At 52.4% G+C, this 19,105-nt stretch overlaps 1 protein-coding gene and 1 non-coding gene across 5 annotated transcripts in view; both read right to left on the bottom strand.

Moving 5' to 3' along the window:
• Positions 1-795: 795 nt before the first annotated feature.
• PNKD (PNKD metallo-beta-lactamase domain containing) overlaps positions 796-19,105 on the bottom strand; it is a 76,328-nt gene continuing 58,018 nt past the window's right edge. For 2 of the 4 annotated variants that reach the window (XM_016950480.2, XM_016950481.4), the window contains 8 exons: positions 7,719-7,834; positions 7,476-7,588; positions 6,831-6,889; positions 5,991-6,083; positions 5,473-5,636; positions 4,030-4,116; positions 3,037-3,152; positions 796-2,799 (listed from right to left, as the gene is read on the bottom strand). In XM_016950480.2, coding sequence (XP_016805969.1) covers positions 2,626-2,799; positions 3,037-3,152; positions 4,030-4,116; positions 5,473-5,636; positions 5,991-6,083; positions 6,831-6,889; positions 7,476-7,588; positions 7,719-7,834 — 922 coding nt within the window. In that variant the 3' untranslated portion in view covers positions 796-2,625. The remainder of the gene's footprint in view (positions 2,800-3,036; positions 3,153-4,029; positions 4,117-5,472; positions 5,637-5,990; positions 6,084-6,830; positions 6,890-7,475; positions 7,589-7,718; positions 7,835-19,105) is intronic. The other 2 variants (XM_016950482.3, XM_054679339.2) reach the window with 1 other exon arrangement.
• On the bottom strand, positions 18,951-19,051 carry LOC112208527 (small nucleolar RNA U13). Its single transcript, XR_002943002.1, has one exon. It is a non-coding gene; the product is annotated as a small nucleolar RNA U13 (small nucleolar RNA).

The raw sequence follows: 19,105 nt of genomic DNA, 5'->3' as shown, positions 1-19,105 counted from the left end.
CAAAAATAAATATTGAACCCAAATATAAATATAATGAAAACAAAACGATGTTGTTAAAGCTTAACTAGAGACATTTCCCAACTAAAGTATGAACCTGGATCCCGGGTCTTTCTTTCCAAAGACATTAAAGACAGACTAGTGCCAAGACCGTGTCCTTGAAGTCCAATTGATTGCTGTGCTGTGGCCATGTACAGCCACCCTATTTTGGCCAGTGGTACAATTGTGTATCTCAAGCTTTGGGAAACATTGAGATAAGCAAATCGTAAGCCTTGAACAAATGCCCATGGGCCTTGGGAGGAACATATTTTAGGCATCATTTCTCTCTCTTTTTTAAAATTTTTTTTTTTTTTTTTTTTTTTTTTTTTTTGAGACAGAGTCTCATTCTGTCGCCCAGGCTGGAGTGCAGTGGTGCGATCTCGGCTCACTGCAACCTCCGCCTCCTGGGTTCACGTGATTCTCCTGCCTCAGCCTCCTGAGTAGCTGGGATTATAGGCTCCTGCCACTATGTCTGGCTAATTTTTTGTATTTGTAGTAGAGATGAGGTTTCACTATGTTGGCCAGACTGGTCTCGAACTCCTGACCTTGTGATCCACCCGCCTCAGCCTCCTAAAGAGCTGGGATTATAGGTGTGAGCCACTGCGCCCAGCCTTTGGGCATCATTTCTGATCAAAACTCTTGAAGTGCCTAACTGCAAGTTAGCAGGCCTGGAACTGAGATGGGAAAACTGTGAGAAAGTTCTCTGCTGTTTTCACTCATGTAGCAACAAAGACAAGCTGTTGGGTGATCAAGTCTTGATTAAATCATTCATTCATTCAACATTTATTGAGCGCCTACTGTGTGCTAGGCACCGTGCTAGGCGCAGAAATACAGAGATGCATAAGATACAGTCCATGCCCTTAAGGATTCACAGTCTAGAAGGGGAGACAAACATGTAAACAAGTAAAATACAGTGTGATAAGTGCCACAAGAGAAGCATTGACAAAGTGCAGAGGTAGCCTGGAGGGGAGGGGCACAGGGGTTGCCTTCCTGGAGGAGGGGGCCTTTGAGGGGATCGTGAGAGATGAATTTGCCAGGCAGACAAGGCAGGAGGAGCAGGGGAAGGCATTCCAGTTGGAAGAAACAGCATGAGCGAAGGCACAGAGGCATGAAACTGCATATCTTGCTTGGTGAGTGGGGAACTCTAACTAGTCTGGTGGTATTGCTAAAGTGTACTAGAGGCTGTGGCTGGAGAAGGTGGCAGAGGCCAGATCATGAGGGGAAACTGAGGGCAGGGGCATCTTGGAGGGTCACCAGAGGTGAGCAGAGCCCGAGGGCAGGCTTTGACACAGGAAAAGAGGGCTCCTGGCTGACTCAAGGTACACCTGCCTGAGGACCACAGGGTTCCTCGCTGTGGCTCCAAAGGGATCTCGACCCAAGAGTAGAGGAGCAGCAGAGCTGGAGGTGAAGCAGAGGGGTCGGGCCAGGTCTGGGACCCAGAGCTGCCGTGCACTCCCGCGCTCTCACAGACTTCTGATTTCCAACCTGCACGTCAGAGCCCCCTCCTGCCAGCCGGGTGGGGGCCTGGATCCAGTGGGAAATCACATGGGAATATGGCTGGCAAACTGCAAAGGGCCAGATGAGTGTCAGGTTACAGAATAAATCTTTACTAACTCAAAGAAGAAAAGGGCTGCGGATAAAACAGGAAAGGTTAGATGGAGGAAGGCAGGCAGACGGGCCTAAGAACAAGGGCCAAAATGAGAATACAGCAGCAGCCAAAGAGGACCGTGGCTGTCTCTCCCCTGGCAAGGAGGGGCCCTTTTGGCCCAGGGCAGAGGCAGAGGCCAGTGGGTACAACCAGGCCAGATGTGCAAGGAGAGCGTTTGACCTGCAAGACTGTGGGGCTCCACACTCCAGACTCCAGTGTCTCCTTAGCCCAATGAGGAGGTTTCCTTGGCAATCAGGACCCTCCTTCTTCCAGGCTGTAGGGAGGCCACTGAGGCAGAGAGTGGCCAGCCAGCCTTTCAGCCCTTCAGTGTTCTTAGGAATGGCTCTGTCTGAAAAATGGCTTTGCAGGGATGGGTGAGGCAGGGAGGCTGTGGGAAGACGGCAGAGTCTCAGGACACCAGAGTCCAGCTGCCCATCTGAGTGGTGCTTTTGTAAGGCATCACACTTGAGGCCACTGTGAGGGGCTGAGCTTCTTTCCCAACCCTGGATGGGGGAAGGGCAAGATGGACTCAACCTGATCGTGGGCCCCTCCACCCTGGGTTCCAGGGCTACAGTGAGATGACGCCTCCTGACGGAGAAGCTAACAGCAGCCCCCATGTCCTTGCTGCCGTCCCAGGAGTAGGGAAGGAGGAGGGGACCCTCCCAGTTGGTAGGGTCTGGAGATGTCCCGAGACCCCTCCTTTCCTCTTGCCGTTGATGAGGCAGCCTCGCGCTGCGGGGTTCCCAGCCTCCAACAGGCCCCCTTCTTTTGGCCTCACAGTCTCATCGCCTGATCCCTCCCCTCCCCTGAGCAGTGTGGGGGATGATGCCCGCTTGGGTGCCGATGGAGGTGGTGGTGTTAGCGATGAGAAGGATGATGAGGTGTTGGTGGTGGTGGCCTCCCCATGCGGGGAGTGGGCTGGGCTGGGGGCGCTGGGGGCATCACTTGCTCTTGTGCATATCCTTCAGCCGGCGGAGCTCTTCCAGGAGCTGGGCCCGGGAGTAGTCATCATCCCCAGTGGGGCCCGGCCCCGGCCCCAGAGCCTCCTGTAGCGCCAGGCAGTGGGTTCTCAGGAACGGGTTGTAGGAGCGCTCCTCTCCCAGGGTAGATGGGCACTGTGGGTGAGAGGAACCAGGTTTGGTGGAGAGAAGCTGGGAAATGGACCCAAGACAGAGAAGCCTGACCCGACCCCTGCCCCATCCTGGAGTTCAGGAGTTCTGACTTGAGGGCCCATGGGCCAAACAGGTCAGAGCTTTGGGGAGGTGCTCGCAGGCCTGGGGTCAGCATGGATGGGTTCCCGTTGGGGCTGAGTGCCTGCCCACACAGCTCCTCCTGGACCCCGAGTCCCTCACCGTGCCCTTGCGCTCCAGCCGCTGCCGCTGCACCCACTGCATCTTCCTCTCCCGGGCCAGGTTCTCGGGCTCCACCACACCTGCAAAGCCCAGGTTCTCCTCTGCATACTCATGACCTACCGACAGCCATGAGGGTGAGACACAGAGCAGAGAGAGATTGGTGGTACAGTCAGAACAGTCTTCCCTGCCCCAGGTCCAGGCTGATGGGCACCTGACAACCAGGGATGAGGTCAGCACTTCCAGGAAAACCCCAACTGCCAGGAGCTGCTTCTCTAACTGTGGGCACAAGTCAGCCATGGGTGAAAAGGTGGCAATAGTTCCAGGGGAAAAAACCACTAGACCTGGAGCTGGCAGGCCTGCATCTAGCCCTGACTCCACCACTGCCTAGCATGTGACCTCGGTCTAGTCATGGCCCCTCTCTGAGGCACAATTTTCTCATTTGGCAAGTGGAGAGAACAATGATGCCACCAGACACAGATGTACCTGCTGTGTTCCTGGTGCCTGGAACAGAGCCTGGTATGTGTTAGGTGCACATAAAGTACTTGATGAATGAATGAATGAATGAATGAATGAATATATGTTCTGAGGATTAACAGATATCTGTGAATGTTTTTATGCACCACAAGGCAATGGTTACATGCAGAGTGGATTTACTGACTTCTCCCCAGATAAGCAAAGGCTATTTTCTGTTCTGGGCTAAGGCTATGAACAATTAGACATCTCTCTGGAATGCCCTGGGGCCTGCAGGGCTCCCATGAGGCTGAAGGCTGACTGGCAGGGGAAGGTAGTGTGAGAAGCAGAGGTGGTACGGAGCCAGCACTCCAGGAAGAAGGGAGGCCAGAACTCTGTCCCTACCCCTAGAGGTGGAGCTGTGTCGCTTCTGGGCCAGGAACTGGGCTGGCCTGCTTTCTAGGGGAGTGAGGGGGTGGGAAGGCCCTTGTCCCAGGCTGAGCGTGGGGCTGGAGGATGGGGAGTAGTAAGGGGGTGTCTCACCAGGCCACAGAAGGGTGTCATCCCCTAGCCCCAGCACAGTGTCCAGTGAGCTCAGCATGGTCTCTGCGTTGCCCTCAAAGGTCCGCCCTGGGTGGGGGTTGGAGGGTATGTCACAAGGTGCCAGGATAACACAATATGGCATAAGGCACACCCAGACAGGTGGGAACCAGCTTGTAATGCTCTGGCTGGCCATCAGCCCTGACCGTGCCCTTTCCAGACCCACCCCCAGGCATCTATTCCCTCCTCACTGGGAGCTGGGCCCAACTGGTCACCCCCTGACCAAGCCCATCTAAGGCCTCTGTTGCACACAGTAACACCTGAAGGGAGGGGCTGCGGAATCTTCAGGCTGCAGGCCCCAGGCTTGGTAGACACAGGGCTGCTCTTTCCCACGGAACACTTCTTCGCCTAGGCTGCCCTTTGGGATTTCATGCAGCCTGGGACTTGTGATCCTCACCCACCCCCTCACCTAGCTGTTCTTAACTTTTCATAACCTAGTCCTGCCAGTCACTGTATCAGAGAACCAGGCTCCACCCAGGGGAAACTAATTCCCTGCAGGGCTTTACTCAGCTACAGACATTCTCTCATTCTGTCCCGCAGCTGGCAGAAGTCTTTTTTATTTTTGAGACAGAGTCTCATTGTTGCCCAGGCTGCAGTGCAGTGGCACAATCATAGCTCACTGCAACCTTGAATTCCTGGGCTCACCACCACACTGGCTAATTTTTGTATTTTTTGTAGAGACGGGGTTTCACCATGTTGCCCAAGCTGGTCTTGAACTCCTGGGCTCAAGCAATCCACTTGCTTTGGCCTCCCAGAGTTCTGGGATTACAGGCCTGAGTCACTGCTCCTGGCCTATATTATTTAGATTATTTAAATTTTTTTTTCTGTTTTGTGACAGAGTCTCACTCTGTCTTCCAGGTTGGAGTGCAGTGGCGCGATCTCAGCTCGCTGCAACCTCTACCTCTCAGGTTCAAGCAGTTCTCCTGCCTCAGCCTCCCTAGTAGCTGGGATTACAGGCATGCACCACCATGCCCGGCTAATTTCTGTATTTTTAGTAGAGACGGGGTTTCACCATGTTGACCAGGCTGGTCTTGAACTCCTGACCTCAGGTGATCCTCCCACCTCAGCCTCCCAAAGTGCTGGGATTACAGGCATGAGCCACCATGCCTGGCCTATTTTAAAATTTTTTTGTAGAGACAGTCTTGCTATTTTGCCCAGTCTGGTCTCCAACTCCTGGCCTCAAGTGATCCTCCTGCCTCAGCCTCCCAAGGTGCCCCAAGGGAAGTCTCAAGGATTAAAACCAATCTGAGTAACACAGATGGAAGTAACTGCCACGGCAACATCTGTGCTAAAACTAAGGCTTCAGTGCTCTCCATGGGACTGTGGCTGCCCTGGCTTCTGTCTCTCCCTCCTCTCCCAGCTCCTCTCTCTTTTGGGGAAACTCACCACAGCCAGAGAGGAAGAGCAGGTCCCCTGAGAAGAGGCAGGAGGGACCCTTGTAGGGCTCCCCATCCAGTAGGTAGACCAGATGGCCTTGTGTGTGGCCAGGTGTAGCCAGGGCCCGGATCTGAAGCCGTCCCACACTGACCACATCTTGATGACACAGGGGACTGGGGAACAAGGGAGCAGGGGAGAGAAGGTATTGGATCTGTGCCATGCTGATCCCTGCCCCCATTCCAGGCCCATGGGGCTGGGTGATTCACAAGAGAGTGGGCTTCCATACAAAAGAAGATACCCCAGTGCCTCGGGTCTCAGGTCCGAACCCTCCCCCTTTCCTCTTTTGGGGACTATGGCTGGATCAGTTGGGGGATGGGCAGTGCCAGTCTTCAGATAGGCTGGGATTGGGCCAGGAAGGGCACTGGCAAAGATCCACCTGCTGATACCCCTGAAACACTTCACTGAAGGCTGGGGGTGGGGGAAAGGGCCCATGGAAGGGCCGTCCCTTGCCTAGGTCAGGGACTTACTGGGTGAGGTAGGGGATACTGTCCTGAGGGCTCCCGTACACCCGACAGTCCCGGTGCCGCCGGCTGAGGTCACGGTTCCCTCCACTGTGGTCCCTGCAGGACGGCAGAGACAGGCAGGGGGCTTCGAGGGGCAACTGTACCTAAGCCCCCTTCTTTACCACAGCATCTCCAGGCCTTTAAGTGCTGGGGCTGTGGCTTCTGGACTAAGCCAAGTTGTCCACACCTCTAGGCCTTTGTTCAAGCTGTTCCCTTGCCCAGAACATCGCCCCCAACAACTCAAGCTGGCCAATGCCAGCCGAGCTTCCTGAACCCTCAGCTCAGGTCATCATCTTTCAATTCTCCAAGTGGATCTGATCACACCGTGCCTGGGCCTCCCATCCCTGTGGCCTGTGCCAACTGTTACCTAAATATTACATACTTCTTTTTTGAAGACAAGGTCTCACTATGTTGCCCAGGTTGGGCTTGAACTCCCAACCCTCTTGCCTCCGCTGTTATATACTTTGATACAGGGCTATCTCCCCTATTGGTCTTAGAATTTCCTTGATGGAAGAGTCATAACTTTTGTCCATGCCCAGTGTGCAGTAGGTATCTAATACATGCCCATGAAATGAAAGAGAAATGACTGCCCTGCCCTCTGGGGCTTCAGAAGCTTGATCAATGGAGTGGTGGGAGACTGTCCCCTCTCCTCCCTCCCTGCTGGTGTCCAGGTGACTTCACGAGGAAGGCGGGTGCCGGCCCGTACTGACTTCTTGATCTCTGGCCCCAGCCGTCCTCAATGGGCCCAGTCCTGGCAAGCCCAGCTGGGACAAGGGTGGGCCAGGGAAGACGGGAGCCCCTTACCAGTGCTTGTGAGTACACAGAATGGCGACCAAGGTGACCCCTTCCTTTTCAATGGAAGCCTGCGAGAGAGAGGAGGTTTGGAGACTGGGGAGCAGGATGCAAGGGACACTTGAAGCAGCAAGAGCCAGGAGTGTGGGTGCTGGTGGAGAGGAGAGGAGAGCATGGAGAGATGAAGCAGAGGAAACGGATGGAGCTGGAGGGGAGAGATCCAGGAATGTGAAGCACGGGGCACATGGAGGCAGAGGGACACTTGTACATAGAGAGAGGTAGACACAGAGAAATAAGGAATGGGAGGGAAAGACAGAGAGACCCAGATACTGACAGACAGAGGTGACAGAAAGAAAGGGGGTCTGAAGGGGGCCAATGGGAGTGAAAGCCAGCCTGGAAACTCACTAGACCCAGAGTCCTGGGCCAACACCCCCAGCCCTCTGGCTCTGCATCCCCGACTCCTGCTCTCCCCTTCTGCCCAGCCATGCCCTGTACCCCCCTTCCCCAGGCTATGTGTGCGCATGTGCACGTGTGAACATGGAGCATATGGGACACATCCCACGGGCAGACGGACAAGGGTCAGCCCTCTCTAGCAAGGCGAAACTGCCAGTCCCCAAGGTGACTCCAGGCACCCCCTGCTCCCTGCCCTCCCCTCACCTGCACAGCCCGAGGGTCTGAAGGGTCCACAGCCACAGCCAGCTGGGCCTGGGTGTCGATGATGAGGTAGCTGTAGTTGTCCGAGAGGACAGGGATGGGAAGCACCTTCACTCCTGGGGACAGAGATGGGCTGTGGGCGGGGTAACAGGCAGGGAGCCCAGGGGCTGGGGTATGTGAAGGGGAGCAGGCAGGGAGGGTGGGGGCACAGAATGGGGGATGCTGGCCGGGACAGTCAGAGCTCACCATTGAAGAGGCGGGGCTGGGTTTTCGAGTGGCCTTTAGGGTAGCGATTCCGAGCCCTGCGCAGCTGCTGTCGGTAGAAGAGGTACCCGAGCCAGGTGCGGGTGTACAGGCTGTACCTAGAGGGCGAGTGGGTGGCCTATGATTAGCCTTTTCTCCCTAGCTCCCCTAGACTCCTTCGTGATGCCTGCAGGCCCCACATCTCCATTCCTTTGGTCACCCTGTGAGGCAATGCAATTCCACTCTCACTTATTATGTGCCTACTGTTTGCCCTGCTTAGCACTCAGGACAAGATGGAGAATGAGACGGACACACCTAGAACTCAAAATCTATCAGGGAGACGTGAACTGAGGAACTCACAGAAGAAAATTGGAGAGGCCAGGCGCAGTGGCTCACACCTGTAATCCCAGAACTTTGGGAGGCCGAGGTGGGCGGATCACCTGAGGTCGGGAGTTCGAGACCAGCCTGACTAACATGGCGAAACCCTGTCTCTACTAAAAATACAAAACTTAGTCGGGTGTGGTGGCACACGCTTGTAGTCCCAGCTACTCAGGAGGCTGAGGCAGGAGAATTGGGCATCGCACCACTGCACTGCAGCCCAGGCCAAAGAATGAGACTCTGTCTAAAAAAAAAGAGAGACTTGGAGAGTGAGGGGTTTAATCTAGCCCAGGGTCTAGCACCTCTGATGAAGTGACATTTGCAGGGAAGAAGGAGTAGGAATTAGGAGGCTGAAATGAGGTAGAAAAAATATTTCAGAAAGAACAGTGGTGGTCAAACTTTAGCATGCATCCTAATCATCTGAAGAAGGTTGGGTACAGTGGCTCACGCCTGTAATCCCAGCACCTTGGGAGGGAAGGAGAGAGGATCACTTGAGCCCAGGAGTTCGAGACCAGCCTGGGCAACACTGTGCCCTATAGGGTCTCTACAAAAAAAAAAAAAAGAATAGCTGGGCGTGGTGGCACATGCCTGTGGTCCCAGCTACTCAGGTAGCTGAGGCAGGAGGATTGCTTGAGCCCGGGAGGGTGAAGCTGCAGTAAGCCATGATTGCACCACTGTACTCCAGCCTGGGTGACAAAACAAGACCCTGTCTCAAAAAAAAAAAAAAAAAAAAAATCATCTGAGGCTGGGTGTGGTGTCTCACGCCTGTAATCCCAGCACTTTGGGAGGCCGAGGCAGGTGGATCATCTGAGGTCAGGAGTTCGAGACCAGCCTGACTAACATGGTGAAACCCCGTCTCTACTAAAAATACAAAAATTAGCCGGGTGTGGTGGTGGGCACCTGTAATCCCAATTATCTTTTTTGTAGAGATGGGGTCTCAGTTTGTTGTCTAGGCTGGTCTCGAACTCCTGGGCTCAACAAATCCTCCTGCCTTGGCCTCCCAAAGTGTTGGGATTACAGGTGTGAGCCACCGTGTCCCACCTGAAATTCTTTTTTTTTTTTTTGAGACAGAGTCTCGCTCTGTTGCCCAGACTGGAGTGCAGTGGTGCAATCTCGGCTCACTGCAACCTCCACCTCCCAGGTTCAAGTGATTCTCCTGCCTCAGCCTCCCGAGTAGCTGGGATTACAGGCTCACACCACCATGCCCGGCAACTTTTTGTATTTTTAGTAGAGACAGGGTTTTGCCACGTTGGCCAGGCTGGTCTCAAACTCCTGACCTCAGGTGATCCACCTGCCTCGGCCTTTCAAAGTGCTGGGATTACAGGTGTGAGCCACTGTGCCTGGCCGAGCCTGAAATTCTTTTTTGTTTGTTTGTTTTTGAGAGGGAGTCTCGCTCTGTCGTCAGGCAGGGGTGCAGTGGTGCAGTGGTGCAATCTCAGCTCACTGCAACCTGTGCCTCCCAGGTTCAGGCGATTCTCCTGCCTCAGCCTCCCGAGTAGCTGGGACTAGAGGCGTGCACCACCACACCCAGCTAATTTTTGTATTTTTAATAGAGATGGGGTTTCACCATGTGGGCCAGGATGGTCTCGATCTCTTGACCTCGTGATTTGCCCACCTTGGCCTCCCAAAGTGCTGGGATTACAGGGGTGAGCCACTGTGCCCGACCCTGAAATTCTTAATGATTTTATCTTTGACCTTGTGTCTTGCAAGTGGAACCTGATAGGACAGTGGGACATGCAGGGAGCAAGAGACACACACAGTGAGTGTGCTCTGTTCCTCGCTTATCATACCTATACAGAGTCTGCAATGCCCATGAGCACACAAATCTGGGGGACACACAATGCATGGGAGTTCAACAAGACTCAAAGCAAGTACAAGGCGAGTGCACACCTATGACTGACCCAAGAGGCCAAGCTTTCAGTTCAAACTAGAACGTGCTTCAAGTGCACAAAGACAGAGGTGTTCTAAGAAACACGAGTGACCAAGGAACTCTGCTGCATCCTTTCTTGCTTTTGTGTTATCCACCTATTTATGCTGCAAATAGCGATATAGAAAGGAAAGGGAAGATAGGGTAACCAATCCATCCTTTTCCTTTCCATCCTTCCTTATTAACTAGCAAGCGAACAGTGCTGGCAGAATGTGCACGTATTAAGAATTGAAGGCCGGGCGCGGTGGCTCATGCCTGTAATCTCAGAACTTTGGGAGGCCAAGGCAGGTGGATCACATGGTCAGGAGTTCAAGACCAGCCTGGCCAAGATGGTGAAACCCCATCTCTACTAAAACTACAAAAATTAGCTGGGTGTGGTGGCAGGTGCCTGTAATCCTAGCTACTTGGGAGGCTGAGGTTGTAGTAAGCCGAGATCTCACCACTGCACTCCAGCCTGGGCGACAGAGTGAGACTCCATCTCAAAAAAAAAAAAAAAAAAAAAGAGAATTGAAGGCTGGGTGCAGTGGCACACACCTGTAATCCCAGCTCTTTGGAAGGCAGAGGCTGGTAGATCACTTGAGGTCAGGAATTGGAGACGAGCCTGGCCAACATGGTGAAACCCCATCTCTGCTAAAAATACAAAAATTAACAGGGTGTGGTGGTGGGCGCCTGTAATCCCAGCTACTTGGGAGGCTGAGGCAGGAGAATCGCTTGAACCTGGGAGGCGGAGGTTGCAGTGAGCCAAGAAGATCACACCATTGTACTCCAGCCTGGGCAACAAGAGTGAAACTCTGTCTGAAAAAAAAAAAAAAAAAAAAAGAATTGAAGGCCAGGTGTGGTGACTCACTCCTGTAATCCCAGCACTTTGGGAGGTGGTGATGGAAGAAGTGCTTGAGCCCAGGATTTTGAGACCAGACTGGGCAACATGGCGAGACCGTCTCTACTAAAAATGCAAAAATTAGGCAGGCATGGTGGCATGCACTTGTGGTCCCAGCTACTTGGGAGGCTGTGGTGGGAGGATCACCTGAACCCAGGAGGTCAAGGCTGCAGTGAGCCATGTTTGCACCACTGCACTCCAGTCTGAGTGACAGAGGAGACCCTGTCCTGGTAAGAACTAAATACACATCCATGTATAAGCTAAGAAATATTAATTATGTAGTTTCTGTGATTCTACAGGAGTTAAATGTTCTTATATTTGTATTTAAAACAGGCATTGCACAATATTAAGCAAATGGTAAAATTCCTGCTAATAATTTAAACGCTTCTTACTTAGAATGACATTAAATAGCAAATTAAAAACATCACAGGTCAAAATAGAGATTGTAGAAGAAAAAAAGCTTCATATTTTAGTACTTTTAATGGCTATTTTTTCCAAACTTTTTTTTTTTTTTTTTTTTTTTTTGAGATGGAGTCTCACTCTGTCACCATGCTGGAGTGCAGTGGCACGATCTTGGCTCACTGCAACCTCTGCCTCCCGGGTTCAAGTGATTCTCTTGCCTCAGCCTCCCGAGTAGCTGGGATTACAGGCACCCACCACCACGCCCGGCTAATTTTTGTACTTTTAGTAGAGACGGGGTTTCACCATGTTGGCCAAGATGGTCTCAATCTCTTGACCTCATGATCCACCTGCCTTGGCCTCCCAAAGTGCTGGGATTACAGACATGAGCCACCACGCCTGGCTGACCCTAAGTCTCTACAAGGATTGACTGTGTATGTGGGAGCAGGGGCAGCCGCTCTTCAGACCCCTAAGGTGAGAGCTAGCTGATTTGTCTGCAAGCAGTTGGGTCAAAACCAAGCAGGTTTCCATGGCAATTTGTAGAAATGATTTAGGTAAAGTTTAATCACTGCACTGTCTGCTCTATGTACCCATGGGTTTATATTGATTGGCAATCTGGGCACATGGTTGAAGGGCTTTGCCAACCTTTATTTGTCTTTATGTTCCTTTTTTGTAGGCCTTCTTTTTTTTGGTTTTATTTCTAAATTAGATTTGGCCAACTTACATTTTCATTTCTTCAACAATATTTACTGAATCCTTGCTATTGGCCAGGCACTGAACACACACTGAGCAAGGCAAACTCACTGTCCTTGTGAAGGTTCTATCTAGTAGGACAGACAGGACAATTAACATTTTTTTTTTTCCAGATGGAGTTTCACTCTTGTTGCCTGGGCTGGAGTGCAATGGCGTGATCTTGGCTCACCGCAACCTCCACCTCCCAGGTTCAAGCAATTCTCCTGCCTCAGCCTCCCAAGTAGCTGGGATTACAGGCATGCGACACCACGCCCGGCTAATTTTGTATTTTTAGTAGAGATAGGGTTTCTCCATGTTGATCAGGCTGGTCTAGAGCTCCCGACCTCAGGTGATCTGCCTGCCTCAGTCTCCCAAAGTGCTGGGATTACTGGCGTGAGCCACCGCGCCCAGCCCTTTTTTATTTATATTTATATTTATTTATTTATTTTTTAAAGAGATGAGATCTTGCTCTGTCAGCCAGGCTGGAGTGTGGTGGCTCAGTCACAGCTCACTGAAGCCTGAAACGCTGGGGTTCAAGCGATTTTCCACCTCAGTATCCTGAGTAGCTGGGACTACAGGCATGAGCAGACATGCCCAGCTAATTATTTTCATTATTTTTTTGAAGAGAAGATGTCTTGATTCGCTCCCAGGCTAACACCGAGAGTTTCTAACACACAAGAGCACACTCTTAACACCTGGAGACCCCAGTCAAATCACCCAAGTATGATGAGAAAGAGGATATTTGCATAATCTCAAAGTATCTCCTTCACAAAATAACCACTAATTATAAAGGCCATAGAAACCTGGCTGACTCCACCTTAAGCCAGTGATCAAAGTTAATCTCACCAGTAACAATATATAGACATCATTTGCCTCTTGGTATGATGCACCGAGGAGGGCATAAGATCACTTCTGTGGTATTTGTGCCAAAAATGCAAATCCATAATTCTTTTTTTGGGTCTTGCTCTGTCGCCCAGGTCAAGAGTGCGGTGATGTGATCCATAGCTCACTGCAGCCTTAATGTCCTGGGCTCAAGCGATCCTCCCACCTCAGCCTCCTGAGTAGTTGGGACTACAGGTGCGTGCCACCATGCCAGCTAGTTTTTTAAATTTTTAGTAGAGATGATTGCCCAGGCTCTACTCTTCAAATGTTGCCCAGGCTCTACTCTTCAAATGTATTGACAAGATGAAAGATAGACTGAGAAACTGTCCCAGACTGGAGGAGACCAGGAGATAAATGCAACGTGGGATTCTGGACTGGATTCTAGATCAGAGAAAGGGCAACAGCGGGGAAAAATAGTGAATTTGAGTAAGCTCTGAGAGTACTTCATAGGATAGTATTGATGTTAATTTCTTGGTTTTGATGACTGTACTGCGATTATGAAAGACGGTAGTATTCAGGGGCGAGAGGCATATGGGAATGCTATATACTATTTTGACAAGTCTGAAATCATTTCAAAATGAAAAGTTGTGTTTGTTTGTTTTTAGACTGAGACTTGCTCTGTCACCCAGGCAGGAGTGCAGTGGCATGATCTCGGCTCACTGCAACCTCCATCTCCCGGGTTTAAGCAATTCTCCTGCCTCAGCATCCTTAGAAGCTGCTATTACAGGTGCCCGCCACCACGCCCGGCTAATTTTTGTATTTTTAGTAGAGACAGGGTTTCACCATGTTGGCCAGGCTGGTCTGGAACTCCTGACTTCAGGTGATCCACCCGCCTTGGCCTCCCAAAGTGTTGGGATTATAGGTGTGAGCCACGGCGCCTGGCCCAAAATGAAAAGTTAAAAAATAAAATTAAATAAAATCACCCTTTCCTCTGACAGACACCACCTTGCACCGATGCCTGAGTCCCATTCCTGTCTTCATTTCTCGCTACATGGGCTTATGGAAAGAACAGAGGCTCTGGCAACAGAAAGATCTGGGCTCCCATCATAGCCTGGCCCCTGTTGACTCTGTGACCTTGGGCAAGTCATGAGTTTCACAGATGAGGTTCCTCATCTATAACATGGCAATGCTGTGACTTACCCCGAAGGACTGTGTGAAGATTAAGTGCCTAAAATAAGAAAACTAATGTAAAGCACTCAGCCGAGAGCCTGGCAAGTGGAAGATGTTTAGCAACTGTTGTTTCCTTCCCAAATTCAGCCAGGAAGTCCTCCCAGCTGCTAGAGCAGGGTCATGCACATCTGGGAGGGGTGATAAGCTCCCCGCCTCCCCTTACTAAATGCTGATTACATATTCCCAGGTTCAGTCCCTAAGAAAGGACAGATCTGTGCGGGCAGGGACTCTGCACCAAGAAGCCGCAGTAAACAAGGCCCCTCCCTGTCACTCGCTGTATCTGGCAAATACTGTGCATGATGGACACAGTGGAGACAGCAGAAACAAGGCAGAAGGGGTCCTGCTTTCGGGGAGCTTGTAATGTGGGGAAAGGGAGGGCCAACAGACATTAAACCAGAAACCGGATTAGTCAGCAAACTGCCAGTAACTATGGCTGGGGGTGGAAAAGAGTGGCCGGAAGGGAAGAGGCCCTACTGTAGACAGGGTGCCCAGGGAAGGCCTCGTCCCCAGAGGGTGACATTCGTGCTGGAAACTGCAAGACCGAGCCAGCGGCATGGACGGTTCTGGGTGATGTGGCACCAAGGCAGGAGGAGTGTGGAATTTTAGGAATTGTCAGGAGGCCTCGGAGTCTTTGGGCAGGGCTGGAGGGGCCAACAGTGCTGGAGAAGGGGTTGGTGAGGTGGGCAGGGGCCAGGCCATGCAGAGAGTGGAAAATGGCTGGTGGTTGTTAGAACAGGATGCACAGGATCAGACTCCCTTTCTGAGAGCTCACTGGGCTGCTGAGTGGAGAAAAGGGGCAGGAGGTACCGAGTCATCCAGGTGGGAGAGAGACAGGGGCCTGGATAGAGGGGGTGCTGAAGGTGAAGAGGGTGGGGTGGCAGGGGGATAGGACACCTGTGCCTGGCTTGGATGTGGGCTAGGGACAGGTTGCAGTCCTTGCTGGCCTGAGGTCTTGATCTTTGGGCAAAGCAGGAGAAGGCAGGGCTGAGATGGGGAAGGAGGAAGGGAAGGGGAGAGCAGCCTGAGGACCTAGTGGCTCTCCCCAGCCCTGTGCCCTGCCCTGCCAAGGGCTTCCACAGGACTCTCTAAGCCACTTAGCTTAGGCTCTCCCTCCATCTGCCTGCAGAATTGGTGAGTGACAGTCCCCATGGTCAGCTCCCCATCCTGCTTCTTCTCTTTCTGGGAAAGGCCCCCTGTCCTCGCAGTTGCATTTAGCCCTCTCCCTGGCATATGCAACCAAAACAGGATCCCTCTCAATTTTGCCTTCCACTGCCCCCAGCACAGCCTCACCTGTGGGAACAGGCCCTGGAAACTCACCTAGGGCCTTACAAGAGCCTCTGTCCCCCAGCTCTCTACCTCCAACCCAAACTGCAAAGCACTGGCAAAAAGAAGTTCCTAAAGCGCCGCATTTTGCTGAGGCTTGCTCCTGCTCAAAAGTCTTCAGTGGCTCCTCACTGCTTATTAGCAAATGTCCAACTTCCAGTCAGGCCTTCTGGAAACTGAGACCACAGCAGGCACTGCCTCCTCCCCTCCTGTACCGCCCAGTGATAATCCCGTGCTCCCAAGAGTGAAAGGGCGGAAACCCCCTAAATGACTGCCACCAGCAAAATGTACAAATAAATCCCAACATACTCAGACCTTGGAAAACTGCACAGCAAGGGAAACACATGATCTAGAGCAACAGGTTTCAACATTCACAAAGCTCAAGCACGTATTGTTATGCTGAGACATACCACAGAGAAAACAATATGACTATATTCATTAAAAATACAAAAGCATGGCTGGGCGCGGTGGCTCACGCCTGTAATCCCAGTGCTTTGGGAGGCCGAGGTGGGTGGATCACCTGAGGTCAGGAGTTGGAGACCAGTCTGACCAATATGGTGAAACCCCGTCTCTACTAAAAATACAAAAATTAGCCGGGCATGGTGGTGCATGCCTGTAATTCCAGCTACTTGGGAGACTGAGGCAGAACTGCTTGAACCCGGCAGGCAGAGGTTGCAGTGAGCCAAGATTGTGCCACTGCGCTCCAGCCTGGGTGACAGAGCAAGACTCCCTCTAAAATAAAAAAAAATAAATAAATAAAAATAAAAATAAAAAGCATGCAAAACAATCCTGTATATTTGTTTTGGGTTTTTTTTTTTGAGACAGAGCTTCGCTCTTGTTGCCCAGGCTGGAGTGCAATGGCATGATCTCAGCTCACTGCAACCACCGCCTCCCGGGTTCAAGCGATTCTTCTGCCTCAGCCTCCCGAAGTAGCTGGGATTACAGGTGCCCACTACCACATTTTTTGCATTTTTAGTAGAGATGGGTTTCACTATGTTGGCCAGGCTGGTCTTGAATTCCTGACCTCAGGTGATCCACCTGCCTCGGCCTCCCAAAGTGCTTGGATTACAGGCATCAGCCACCATGTCCGGCTGGAACCTGTGCCCTTCTGTCTCCAATCCCCCACCCCACCTTCCCAGGATGTCACTGCCCCATGTTATGGCCCCTGGTTTCTTAAGCCACTACCAGAGATACGGCTTCTTCTGTTGCTGGAGGCAAGAAGCAGGAACTCACTCCCCTAACCTCAGTTTCCCTTTCTGTCAAACTGAGTGCTCCCTTGCAGGCTGGTCCAGTAAGTTCATGTGACTCACAAGAAAATACTGATGCCCTAGGCCCAGATGTGGGTTCACGCTCTCTCCATGGGCTTCCCAGGCACAGTCAGCAAGCTGGGATCCAGGACAGTGCTTCTCTAAGATGGGCCTTGGCCCACCTATATTAGAATGATCTGGGGGTGCTGGTTAAACAAAAAGATTCTGACCTTCTTCTCCTCCTCCCTCTTCCTAGATTTTGATTCAGCAGTTCTGGGGACAGGAACTACCCATCATCACCTCACCAAAAAGAAAATAAAATTTCCCAATTGGTCCTCTGGGACTTAGGTGGGAGGCAGAAAAACCATTCTGCAAGATGGGGAGCAGCCAGCCTGGGCAAGTGGCAGCTGCCCCAAGGGACCCTCCCTGTGGGGTTACAGCTGCAGACAGCACCAGCACCTCCAGTGTAGGGTCAAAGTGCACCTTCCACTCCTTGCCTCAGTGAGCCAGCAGTTGGTGTCTCTGGTATCTGCATGTGAGCCTCCAGCCCCGTGGGAGGCAATGTGGGACAGCTGGGGACAGTGAGCCACTGCCCCCCCAGATGCCCCTCCCTCTGGCACACAGTGGAAAACACACAATGAAGCTCTTCTCTCCTCCGTGGGGCCATTTCACCATCCTGGGCAGCCCTGAGAGAAGCCTGAAGGTTTTCAAGCCTCTGTCCCAGCTAGGCCCAGGGCCGGCCTCAGGCCAGGGGGAGTAGGAAGGAGGGTGGAGGGCAGGGGAGCAGCATAACAGGGGCTCTGCCTCCCACAGAATGATCTGGAAAGCCCCTATTGCCAGGGTCACCTGCCTTGACTCCTCCCTTCCTCCTACACCCCTTAAATGGCCCTCCGATCCCACAAGGCCCCAGACTCCACTGGGACCCAACAGGCAAGCTCAGGCTGGTGGGGCCCTGGCCGGGGACTGTTCTGGTTTCTCCCTTCATGTCCTCAGGACCCAGACTGCCCAGGCTCTGCATCTCACCAACGACAGGGCACTCCTAATGAAACAGAACTGAAAGTGCCTGTCTGAGAGCTGAGGGACCTGGAGGGCCACCAGGACACAGGGTTCTATGGGACCCGAGGTCTGCTTAGAGGCCCCTCAGGAATGCAGAGAGCAGCTCCATGTTTTGTGCATTCTCAAAACTGAGGAAACTGAAGAAGATAACAAAACAGCTAAAAAGCCCTTGAGGGTAAGGGTTTCCCGAAGTTGCCAGCATGCCTGGGGGCATGGGGACTTCCTCATGTGCAGGAGAGGGACAGGGCTGCTCCGTGGTCAAAAGAGGAGATCCCCAGGTCAGGGTCTGCCATCGCCCTGCCCATCCCAGGACAGGTTCTTCCCCAGACTTCACAGCCCTCTCCAGAGGACGCCCATCTGTCACTGACGGAAGGGGAGGGGCTGCTGAGGGCTCTTGGCTAGGACCAGAAGCACAGTAAGAGCTGGTGGCCTCTCCATGGTCTCAGCCCTGGCTGGGAGGCCTTGGCTAGTTCTGTCTCCATGTGTGTAATCCCAGGCCACCTGCCCGCCAAGGGCTTTGGGCTTTGTTTAGTTTTGGTTTGTTTCTTGTGGCTTTCTCCTTCTCTCCTCGCTCATCCCAATCCCAGGCCTTCCTGATTCGATCAAGCTCCCTGAGCTAGGCCTGAGGGTCCCAGAGGGCCACCAAGGACACAGGGTTCTAGTGGAGCCGGGTCTGCTCCAAGGCCCCTTAGTTTTTGCTTGATTGTTTGTTTTGACACAGAGTCTTGCTCTGTCGTCCAGGCTGGAGTGCAGTGGCGCGATCTCCACTCACTGCAACCTCTGCCTCCCAGTTTGAAGCGATTCTCCTGCCTCAGCCTCCTGAGTAGCTGGGATTACAGGGGTGCGTGACCATGCCCAGTTAATTTTTGTATCTTTTAGTAGAGATGGGGTTTCACCATGTTGACCAGGCTGGTCTCAAACTCTTGGCCTCAAGAAATCCGCCTGCCTTGGCCTCCCAAAGTGCTGGGATTACAGGTGTGAGCCACTGTGCCCGGCCCCAAGGCCCCTTAGGAACACAGAGAGCAGTCAGGAAGGCCGGTCCGTGAACACCTAACTCCAGTACAAGCAAGAATGCGCACGGGAAGCTCGAAGAGGGAAGACAGTGCTGGGGGCGGTCTGGAGACAGAGGTTCATTTTGACTGAGGAGGCCGGGCAGGCTTCATGGAGAAAAGGGCACCTGAGCCAAGCTTTTCATTCATTTATTCATGCACGCATGCATTCATTCAGAAACTTTTTTTCTTTCACATCAGACGGATACCGTGCTGACATCATCACAAGGTTTGAGGGAGGCGCATCTTACCTATGTGTGTGAAAACCCAGTCATACTTAGGAATTACAAAAGGATCATTCAGAGGCATTTAGTAAAGGCCACCTAGGTGCCAGGCACTGTTCTGGAATC

Source organism: Pan troglodytes, chromosome 13 (assembly GCF_028858775.2).
Source record: "Pan troglodytes isolate AG18354 chromosome 13, NHGRI_mPanTro3-v2.0_pri, whole genome shotgun sequence".
Taxonomy (NCBI): Eukaryota; Metazoa; Chordata; class Mammalia; order Primates; family Hominidae; genus Pan; species Pan troglodytes.
The sequence above is the reverse complement of the archived record's forward strand: the minus strand, read 5'-3'. Positions and strand labels throughout refer to the sequence as shown.